The sequence below is a fragment of the Phalacrocorax carbo genome, chromosome 7 (genome assembly GCF_963921805.1).
Source record: "Phalacrocorax carbo chromosome 7, bPhaCar2.1, whole genome shotgun sequence".
Classification (NCBI taxonomy): Eukaryota; Metazoa; Chordata; class Aves; order Suliformes; family Phalacrocoracidae; genus Phalacrocorax; species Phalacrocorax carbo.
In genome coordinates this window covers 4468457-4480474 of record NC_087519.1, presented here as the reverse complement: position 1 = coordinate 4480474, position 12018 = coordinate 4468457, and the positions used below count along the sequence as shown (strand labels likewise).

The window sequence follows — 12018 nt, the reverse complement described above, 5'->3', positions numbered from 1 at the left end:
CCTGCTATTAACGTTTACAGCCCTGAAGTGTGCTTGTACTGGATCATAGCTGGAACACACTTCCTATTGCCTTTTCAGCACGCTGGTAAACACAAGGAAGACTTTCAGTGGTGCAAAGTCCTGTTACATGTCCAATTCCTATTTGCATTATGTGTAGCACAATCACTGCTGAAAGGCTTGGAGCTCGCGCGGAGGCAGTGGAAGTGGAAGAAAACCAACAACATTCCAAGGACTTAAACTGACTTTCAATCTATTGAGTGCACTTGGTGTAGCAAAATCCTTCCAGGACCAGAGACCCTGCAAAATAGGCTAGGTATTATACTAGGTCATGCTACCAGATGGTTAACCAAAGTTGAAAAAACCCAAATGAAAATCAGTGCAAATCACACTTCCTTCTTGGGGACGGGAAGGGGGAAGTTTTATGCACACTTCACAGTGCTGTTTTCTTGGTTATCACTATTAAAATCTCATCTCTATGTTATTCCAAACTTGATCTCAAAATTGCATTTAGTCTTGGCAGCTGCAAGACAAAAGAAATGTAAAAGTACAGTAGGCAACTGTCCTTCATTTCCTTCCTTTACTCTTACATATCCTGTGTGCAACTGGAATGCTTCTATTTGATTATCCAGTGGAGCAAATGCTACAATGAATGCAATCATGCCTTATTACCCTGCATGTCTGTAGCCTATTGCACAGCTATGTACAGATGTTTTTACACAGCTTGGTTTTTTAGCTACGGGGTCTATAAAACAATAGAAACTATCTGAAATGTTTTCAAGCCAGCAAAGGATAAAGGCACTGTAAAGCAGTCAACTGGATAAAAGCCATCTATGTCTGACAGGAGGAGAAGAAAAACCTCAGAGGTTTCTCAATTATAAATGCGTCAGTTTTCTTAAAAAATATGTGGCTGCAATCTGCGGCAAACTGACCAGGCTGGAACGTGTCAACAGAGGTAAAGACAAAGACCCAGGCAGTGGAAAGCTGAAACACAAACCTTTGGCCTGATGAAGGGTTGAATCATTATTTTACTGACCTGAAGAACTGGCTGCTGCCCAGAGAAGCTGAGCTTCCACTGGGAAGGCCTGAGAAGAGGTAGCATCGCCTCCAGCTGAGGGGCCTGGACTGAGACTCAAGAGCTGTGGCTTAGCCCCCAGCCAGCTCTGTCCTTTGGCTTGTCCCTTCACATCTCTAGGCTTCATTTCCTCACTCAGTACAACGGGGATAACAGTTCTGATCTCTTTGGTAAAGAGCTTTGAATTTTACTGAGGAAAAGCCCTGTTTACAAATTCATTTCCTTCTCCTCTCAAGAAATTCCTTTTTTACACATAAAATAAAATGCAAAAAACCCTCAATGTATTGTTTAATGGCACGGGTCTATCAGGGAGGCACCGGGAATTAACAGGTAAGGCACCGGATTGGAAGTTGGGATGTGAAAAACCTGTCCTCTGCCCTTGGATAAGAAACAATGAGCAAATGCTTTTATAACTCTCATGTTTTCCCTGTCCACCTGGTCCAAAGCATGTCATAGCAGAAAATCCTGCTTTCTGCTGCAGAGAATCTTAGGTCGGCGTTTCTAGCACAGATAAAAGCAAGCGACAGGTTATTTATAGTGTACCGACAGCAGGTTTGACACTGGAGAAAACAAACATTATTTCTCTTTCCACAGCTTCATATTATAAAAGAGAAAGGCGGAAGCAGGATGAGCTATGAAAGCAGAAGAGATGATTTTTTGTTTTATGTTCATCCTTGCGAGAATCCCCAGAGAACAAATCCTCAGCAAGGGGAAGTGATGGAGCTGGGGTGTGAAGCTGATGAAGCAGTGCAGAAAGCATGTAAAATCTCCAATCTGCAAGCCTCCATTTACATGGATGAGGGGAGAGACAGCAGCAGAAATACTATAAACCCCAGAAGACAGAAATGGTCTGTCCACAGACCTAATATAATGAGACTGTTCTGCTCATGTTTGCCTCAAAGGCTTCTCAGCTTCACACACACAGTAGCAAGAAGCAGTTCCAGAGCCCTTCTTGACAGTTGTTTGGCGGCGTGTGCTTAGCTGGACATCAATTAGGCTTCTGCCTTCAGCTTGTCTGTTTGCAAACACAACGACCACTTTCAGAGATAAACAGTAGAGATTTCTTTAAATCGTGATTAAATGGTATTTAGCCATAAGCAAAGCCTTGGTTCTTGGGCAGTTTCCCACAAATCATCTCTAATTTAGAAAATAATCAAGGCAGAAAACTGTCTAGGACATAAAACTATAATTCAGAAGTTCTAGCTTAGTATATTCAGGTGAAGCAAAAACATAAGAAGTGCTTATCGCACAAAAGAAAAAGCAACATTAAAAAATTACTTTTCTGATTGCTTTTTACTCCATGCTAGCAGGAAAATTCACCTAATTGCTTCTGAAGGGCACTACCACATAAATTCATTGGGAACTGTTAGTTAAAACAGTAATAACAAGTCTTTTTCCCCACAATGATTGCCTGTCAAAGCCCCAGACATAGGAGGTGGGTGAGGGGTAAAAAGATGAGGAAGGGAATATCTTATGCAGGTATCTGGCCTTTAAGCTAGGAGACTGAAATTCCCAGGTGCTTTCTGTACATGTCTATATAATTTCATACAGACATAAATGGCCCTGGAGTGGAATGCAGTACATGTTTGCACCCGTACCGCTCAAACTGCACAATGATTTAGCGCATAAAGTGAGTTACGACATGGAGCTGAAATGAAAGAATAAAGTCAGAGTATCCGAATAAATATCAACAAAGTCCTGGCAAGTATTTTCCCTCATGACATTCTTCTGTTACTAAAGGCAACAGAAAGGAGCTTAGTTACACACCGATTTGACATTAGACTAGGATTTGGTTTGGACTCCTAGGTGCCTGATGGGAAAGTACCGTAACCCAATTCTTGCAGCCAGTGAGTTTTCCAAAGATATCTTTCACTCAAACAGTGATCAGCGCCCACCTTGTACAATGACAGGATGTGGTGGCCTGAAGGATATTTACTCAGAAATAGGCTGCCTGGTAAAGGAATACTATGGTTCTTTTCCACAGAATTTTAGACGGTCCTTCTCTTGTATTTATCAAAACACGTTACCATGAACCTTTAATAAAACCATGGGAGAAGGTAAAGTTTTCAAGCTAAGATAAGCTTAAACATCCTGCACCACCTTTGGGGCCAGTCATAATAAGGAGGACAAAAGCTCTGGCATAAAGCCTGACTGAAAAGTTTGAGTGAGCAACAAAAAAGCAAAATTTAAGATCAGTGAACGTACGCTAACAAACAAAAGCAGGGTGGTAAGCTGAGGAGAAGAGTTTGGACATGCTGCCTTCCAGTTGACAAAGAAAATGTATGTATTTCAGCAAGCCAGCTTAAATATCTATGAGCATTAATTATCAATAGCAGTTTGATGATGGAGGAAATGAAAGGTCAGGTACAGAGCAGGAAGCGTGTTATTCCTCTCCCCACTGACTGTGTTTAGTTCCAAATTAATGAAAACAAACTCGCTTCAAACTTACGACACCACTGTGAGGCCTATTGTTTTATCTTGTGGGATGGGTGCTTCCTAAGAAGACAGACAGATAAATAATTGGAAAATAAAAGTGCTTGAAACACATTTTGGGGCCACAAAAGGAGAATGATGTATGGAGGAGAACTAATAAGGAACTGCTGGAGGTTTATAAAGAACAAAGTGTAGTAAAGGCAGGGAAATGCCACGACCTCAGTGGGCAAGCCATGGCGTTAGCGTGATGGAAGGCAGACCATCCAGGCCTCTCCAGGGAGAGCAGCCTCTCGGTGTCCAGGCCCAGCTGAACAAAGAGAACATGAAGGAACAAAATTGAGCAAGAGCTTGTAAGAGCTCCGAACTACTACCAAAGAGAAATAGACCCCTGGCAAAAAGGCAAGCAAAGGGGGTTAGTCATGAGAGCAGCTGAGGGTCTGTGATACTTCAGAGCTAGGAAACACATGGAAGAGGGAATAATGACAAATGTACAGAAAATCTGTCACTAACCCTCTCTCCACTAAACACTTTCATTTATTTTAATTACACAAGTTAATTCTTGCTCCCAAGACATGAAACAACGGAGAGAAGATGAAGAAAAAAGTTGAGAACTAGAAAAATCACTTGACAGCGCTCACAGATAAGTAATTTTAAAAACAGAACAGACTGATCAATCAGCTTTTTTCTACAAAAAGACCTTACACCGGGACCATATAAGCTCCAAACTAAGGACAGTATCTTGTGTTTGGCTACTGTGTTTCTTCCTGAAAGACAGTAATTTTTCAGCTAGGGAGACCAAGAATCCACCACTGCCTTTAGTATATGGAATGAATAAAGACAAACCTAAAGACAACTACTGAGCGGCAAAACAAATCCAAAGGCAAATGAAATTCAAATGTTCTGCTTTCCGTAACAATAAAACCAGAAAATAAGTCTTTATAAAATAATATCAGCACTTCACTCAACCGACTACATTGCACACATTTTAAGTTTTCATATAAATCAATGAGAGAGTTGATGTATTTAACAATAAATATGGAGTCTTAAAACTGGCATGCCCAGCTTTTTTATCTTTTACAGACTGGATGGAGGGAAATAGATTGTGTATATATGGCCTTTGTTTGTATTTTCTGTTTTCCTTGTCTTTCCAAAAGCAGACTGGTCAGCTTCACTGTGGTTTCTGCTGAGTTTTACTTTCTGGCTCTCACAGACTATTGTTTCTTTGCAAGATTTTTAAATATTTCCGTGATTTTTGAATGTTCAAACAGACAGCTTAATAGACATGTCAACTGATTTTCAGAAAGTACAAAGGACCATCCTCAGGACACCACGCTTTCCAAAGATATCTCGGGTACCCCAAATCAACTAGTCTCTCTACAAAAAAGCCTCAGCCAGTTTTTTGACAGAGGTCCAAAGGAGGGCTGCATGTCTCAGACAACATGTAAGAACAGGACCAGGATCCTGACCCCACTGAAATCACTAACAAAACTCTCACGGAGTCCAGTGTAAGCAGGATTTTCCCCTGGTCTTTAGCTGTGAGCCTGCGAACAGCTGTGCACATGCGAAGCAGCCTGGCTGAAGCTGTGTCCCTGAAACAAGAAAGAAGGAAAAGCGCACACAGGACACTGAAGAGGGAAAGAGCAAGGGTTACGGCAGCAGGAATTCCTGATTACTTGACTGGCTTTGCTCATCCCAGTGCTTCTATTAAAATTTATGCAATCTTATATTACACTCACTTGGCACACAAATTTTTAGTGGGAATTTGGAAGAGGAGAGATTGCTAGCTGGTGAAAAGAAATTGGAAGGCCATTGTGGGTAGGGTGGGGCCTGAGAGATGGTAGTGATGAATATGCCCAATAGCACAGTTCGGCACTGTCTGGGTTGTGCAGCTGAGCATTTATTCCCTAGCAACCAAAAGGCAAGGGAAAAAGTCTTCCACTGCACCGTACCGTGGCTCCCTTTGGTTTCATAAAGCCAGCAGCCTGACTCTGCACTGCCCTACGCAGCCACAAGTGACATAAAAATTTGCAATGCTGCGAGGTCCCTTCCTTTCACAACCACCAAATCAACTTGACAGTGTTTCTTTAAGGGACATTTTAACCTACAGTATGTTCATTTTAATGCATTAAAGCGTGTTTGATTTTGGTCCGAAGGACAGTCCCAGCAAGGCTTTTGCTAAAGCCAGGCACTGCTTCTCTAATGAATTGTTTTAAGCAGCAGGTATTTCTATTTATTCTGGCATCAAATAAAAACCCGCCCTGGAATATACAGAAACATTCAACACGAACCACTATGGAAAATGTTTTTAATGTGAGAATTCCTTTTCTTTTCCACTCACAGCAAACCAGCTAGTCTTTTCCCTTTCCTTGGGGATTAATTCTCTGTTGTGACACTGTTAAGGGACTGGAATCAATATTACATAGGGAGGAAGATTTAATGGAACGGTATGCAGTACAGGCAGGACCGACCAGAACTGTTACTTGCTGTGGACAGGAGGCCACCGACTACACAAGGAAACGGCCAAGGAAAAGGTAAAAACGTGCGGTCCTTTATTCGTGTGTTTTACATGGAATAAAAAAAAAAGAAAAGCATGAAATCTACTTGGAGACATAGACCAAATGTCTCATTTGAAAAACCTGATCATATTTTGAAACACTTTACTGTGATAAACTCAGTAGGAAGAAAGCAGGGTGTAGCTACAAAGGGAGGGAAGTTGGCTAACAGCACCATAGTATGCAGCTCTCTGTGATAGCACTTTTCACTCTTAGCTCTCTACACCCTTTTGAAAGAAGGAAAGGACGAGGATACGAACACACTGGTACAGCAGAAGGATGTCATCTGTGCAGTCACCCAGCGGTGCAAAAACCAAATCCCGATTTCCCCAATCCCATATCCGTGTTTGGGAGACTCAAGAAAAAGGACACAAATTATGAAAGCATTTATAATCTTCAGGACTCTAAGTTATCTTTGAGCCCTTTAATTAAAGCCAGCCAGGAGATGGGAATGTTTTTCACAAAACATTGATTCACTTGTGGAAACAGTCTGGAAAACTATGTTTCTCAATCACCTCCGCTCTGATGCTCGGTTTTCTCCAGGCAGCCATTCCTTCAACTAAACCTGCCCATCTGCAGTATATACACTATACTCTGCTTTCTTTTCCCCAACATCAAGCCACAGAAAAGCATATGTGACTGCAGCAGAGGCAAAGACATTTTTAACCAGGGCAATTTAAGGATATTTAAGACACATTCTCATTTTCCATTTCCCAATTCCACACTGCCCCCACTTTTATTATTAGCTGAATACAGGGAAGCTTCAGCTTGGATCGGGGGTAACATGTACACTGAGGAATCAAGGCCAAGCTTTGCCTTGAAATATGCAGGATCATTCCTAACTAACCGTAAAGCTGCTTATTTGGCACTAGCAGTGGAAATATTGAACGAAAGGGGCATTCTCAATCTGCTTATGTCACAGAAAGGTTGGATTCTGACAACGTGCAAGGCTCCAAGCTGCAGCCTGATATTAATAGCTAGACATTAAACTCTCAATTTGGCTGGCTTAGAGGCAGCTCAATTGGAACAAAGATTTTTCTGCAGGAAACGGCAGATCTGGTTAGAGTCACATCACGAGAGATGAGTCTGAAGCAGCAGCAGACTGCAAACTTTTTGACTGGTGTGTGACAAGCTGCGTCGCACGAAGCGAACCGCCCCTGCTCAGACAGCAGAGCACATCAGAGGTCCCGCAACTCAGGCTGCTGAAACACAACTGTTGCAAATGTATTGCACGCAGGCATATTGTTTTCCTCTGTCCACCTCCTTGTGAATTCATTCGTTCTTAGAGCTGATTTACACAACCAAGTGGGGTAATGAGCATTAACAAACTATTTCTTAAACAAATGCGGTTCTGTTTCTTGACGCAGCCAGTGGGGTATCACCCCACAAAGACATACCTACATATTTTCACCATTTTTGAACTTGTTTCAGCCATTATGTAACCTTCCACACTACCTTGGCAGCTGGGCCAAGAAAACTTGAACGAAGTCCCCAGAGCAACTGGTTTCAGTGAGGGGCCCCTGCCAGAATACAAATACAAACCTCCTGCTGCTGTTTTCTCTCTGTGTCTGCATGGCAGGCAAAGATTCCAGACAGGTTTTTCAGTATGGATCTTTTTGAGCACAAATGAACACCTCTTATAAGCCATTTAAACTTCATAATCCCACTTCCGAACAACAGCTGGGCCTCAGTACTTCCACCAGGGAAAGTTTTGCTTCTATATTTCTCACAATGTAAAGAAAATCAAGGCACTGTCACTGAAAAACCCATTCCTTATGGCACTCTGAGTCCTTTTATTTCGGTACACATAATCTAATAGATTCTTTATAGTTTCTTAAACATGACTAAGCAACATTAGATTCTGGACTTGTATCATATACTCAAGGACATCACACTGCTTTATATGAGAACCGCTTAAGCCATGCAATCTCCTGTAGCTTTGCACTCAAAATCCTCATTTCAGAGGTAGACAGAAGCATTCAGAATGTAAGCAGCTTGCCAAATGTCACACAATGAGTAAATGCCAGAGCTGGGAACAGAAATCATGAGTCTAGAGTCCAGATTCTCTGCCTTACATAGAGTAGTAGCCTCAGTCTCCTAGTTTAGGAGACTGCCTGCTCACCAGAAAGATGTTCCTTTCTTTACAGGATGGCAATGTACCACACTGCAATGGCCAATGTCATCCCTAAGCAGGTATAGAAACACATATGCATCTGCTGATACCCTGTTCTTCATATATAAAAGCAAAGCACAAGGCAAGAAATGAAAGCAAGTTGCTGTTCTAGAGAACTTTGGGGAGTGCTACCACCTCAGCATCACCATCAACACCAAATGCAAAGTCACACTTTGGACTAGCTTCTTGCTTTTGCAGGCAGTCTTGCTGATTGGAGGGGATGATCTGGGAGCTGGAGTGAAGAACAGGAATCTGGCAACAATAGAGATGGCTGAAATATCAACATAATTCCTCATAAGCCAGTAGGGTATACCAATGGGCATCAGCCTACTTTAATGGTTGCACTCACATTAAGCCCCAGTAAATGCCATGCTACATTGCTACTTACGTAACCCATGTGTATATACAGGGCACGGAATGGTGGCTATTAAAAACCTACTTCTCTACAACTGACACCTATTTTTCCCTATTCTGACAAAACAAGAAAACTGGAGAATCTTTCACACAGTTGAAATTTAATACTGCCAACACTAACCACTTTCTCAAACCAGTTGTATGCCACAGAAGTACATTCCTTAATTTATCCTTCCTTTGCTGCGACACACATGCAAATGACAGAACAAGGCCAAATTCCCTTCTGGTCTCACATCTGTAATACAAACGATTACATATGGGCTAACTTTCATCAGTAAAGAAAAATCACATAGTTATATCACCAATACAATACCTTTGTCAGAGCAAGGTGAATGAAGGTAATACAGTGCTATATCCATCCACAGAAGGCAGAGACGACGATCGGTATATGAATCACAAGGATATAATATATTCAGGGCATCAGACACATTGTCCATAATTATCAGATACTATCCTACGGGTTTAGGACACACATAAGGACACAGAAACATGAAGTGTCTGTTTTATGGATAGGAATGCATCAAAAACCAGCATTCCAATTTCATACTGTGCCATTGAATTACACCTTAGCTAGCTGATGACCGGAGGAATAGGTTATCTTCTTCAGGCTCTACCTCCAGCCACTAAGCATAAGAACTATTCCTCAAGGCAGGGACAGATGAGATATCAGAGTGTGGTATAACTTGGGAAGACTTCATTCAAATTGCAGCCCTACCAGAATAGTTCCTCATTTTACGGTTTTGAAGATGACTTTCAAAATACACTGCCAGTATATACAACACAGAGATAAGGGCCTAAACTATAGACGATCTGATGCGACTGCAGTAACTTACCAGTTTGGGTACAAGCAATAATGCTTGCAGATTGATGTTACCAAAGTATTTACTTATTTCAACAGCATTTAAGAAAAGATGGTATCACACGATGGAGGATTTCATCTGTACTCAGGGATGAGGCACACTGCCTCTGGGTTCAGACAACAGAAACAGTGGGGCACAGAAAATGCATTAGCGAAGATGCTAGTGTTTTGCTGCCACACAATGAAACTGTCAGGGGAGAAGGAAGGAAAAGTAGGATTGAAGAAATCAAAGAGGCCAGACTGGTTTTGTCCCAGACACATTCACCTTCTAAATATCTTGGAAAAACTATGCTGGAAAGAGCAATAAATGAGTTTCATCTCTATTGCTCTCATCTTCCATTTTCTCCACTACAACCACAGCCTGCAGCAAGTTGCAGCACAAGAAAGTACTTGGGTATTGTAAGAACAGAAAAGAAGTCATAAAAATATTTCCTTAGTCATGCTGTCTATGGTAATATAATTCCCTGAATAGAGATCTTCAACAATACTGTCTTTAAAAATGAAAAGAGCTCTGACCTTAGTCAGCATGTGTCTTCCATCAGCTTCTCTCTCGCTCTCTTTTTTTTTTTTTTTTTTAACTTCTTTGTAGTCTCTCACCACAGCCATCTCCAGGTGCAGGTACACAGTATAAAAACCTTCCTCAGTGGAAGCGTGTTTTCCACTGGACACAGAATAAATGCATTGTAAGGGATTCTGACTAGAAAGAAAAGTCGGATGTAGAGGCCAGTTTTTGCTCGTGTTTGAAAAGAAAATTCATGTATTTTTCAGCTCTGTATTTCCCCCTTTCACCTGATCAGTGTCCACAACCCAGAGAGGGAAGGACCAGCATTCTGAGATGAGACTTCTGTAGGTAGTTTCTGAGCTCCTGCTGAACGCACTTTCCCCCATGCTCTTCATCACCCGCTATTGTCAGCATAGCGATTCCTAGTCTGCAAGTGTCTCTCTGAACGCTGGAGTGTAAGATCAGCTGAAAATCAGGGTCCATTCCAAGTTTACATAGAATGTAGGATAAGGGGCTGCTTGACTTTGAGGCAAGTCTAAAAAAAGTCATGGAATCGTCTTGGAGAGGATGTTGAGCTATGCCTCCAAACACTGCTGCTACTGTGGTGATTAAAAAAAATACCAGGAGAAGAGATACAGTAGAGGCTCCTGCTACCAAAGTTAAATAAAGAAATAAATACAGTATTTAATGTGTGGGATGTAAGGACCCTGTGTATCCAGGGTTTGGATAAGATTAAAGGCAGTTAGGAAGTAGGAGGGGTGGGAGGCAGAAAAGAAGATTTAACTTGGCTTTCCTACAATGAGGTATTCTTCTGTGGTGCCTGACTGCCAGTTTGATCTGGAGTGTTACACAGGTTCTTACAATTGGAAATACATTCATTAGTTAGCAAGTTCTTGTTTTAGGTGAGAGAGCACTGAAAGGAGCATTATACAGACACACCAAAAGACAGTTTCCTAATCTCCAATTATCTGATTCTACATCCGCTCCATTATTTCCTGAACTCAGCACCTCCAGTGCTTAGAAGGGGTTAATATTTAATGGCTTATTTATAGTTCATACCTTGCTCAACTAATCTATATTTGCATCACAAAGGTATACAGAATAGCAAAAGCAACCTAACAGCAAACCAAAGAATGAAAGATTGCCCCGAAAGCCCCTCTTAGCATAGCGGTGGCTATCAAAATACCCTCCCCTACTTCTTTGACTTACCCACAGTGTCACAAGGCTCGTCTTTGTGTACGCAGAAATCTGTCCTAGAAAGAAAAACAGAACAGAAGTGAAATGTAGTCTGTGCCTCCAGACTTCAGGCTAGGAAAAAGCAGTGATGCATGACTCATACATCATGGGTGTTGAGGTTTGCTTTTTTTTAAAACTGCTGTGCAGTCTACACGATGACAACAGAGATAGCAGCATTGATTGCTACTGCGAGATTACAAGCAATTATGTGAATCAGCTCCATACACCACTGTCCAATTTAATAGACTTAAGATTTAGCATATAGAAGAGTACTGCCTCACTCTATGATGTCAGACTTCTTCAGCAACTGGATTAAAATTGAACCTCTTATTTTTACAGGAGAACTGGGAGAAAAAAAAAAAAGAAAGAGGCAGGCACCCTGTGATGCAACAGCACCATCAAAAGTGGGAGGAGGAGATATGGGGGGGCACTGCCTGGAGACAGAGAACTGATCATGTGTACCCAGAAAGTCTCAGTTCTTCAGTTTTTCTTTTTCTTCCACTGGAATAGAAAAGGACAAGAAAGAAGCAGGACTAAACAGAGAGAGATGGATGTAGACAAGAAAAAAGAAAGAGAATTTCAGGATTTGCCAGGTAACAGCTAGGCAAATTGGCTTCCGATAAACGTCTTACAGTCAGATTTGCCATTTTATGATTTGAATCCAACAGAGAGAGGTTCAAGAGACTTCAGTTGGTCTCTGTTACTCCCCCACATCTCATCCAGTCTCCCCAGATCTCATCAAGGCAGGAAGAGATACTACGTATGCCACTGGCACCC

General features: G+C 41.7%; 1 protein-coding gene across 2 annotated transcripts in view; it reads right to left on the bottom strand.

Moving 5' to 3' along the window:
* Positions 1-12018, bottom strand: part of ADAMTS17 (ADAM metallopeptidase with thrombospondin type 1 motif 17) — a 195700-nt gene that overhangs the window by 138219 nt on the left and 45463 nt on the right. For both annotated transcript variants that reach the window (XM_064456130.1, XM_064456129.1), the window contains exon 7: positions 11215-11258. In XM_064456130.1, the coding sequence (XP_064312200.1) occupies positions 11215-11258 (44 nt within the window). The remainder of the gene's footprint in view (positions 1-11214; positions 11259-12018) is intronic.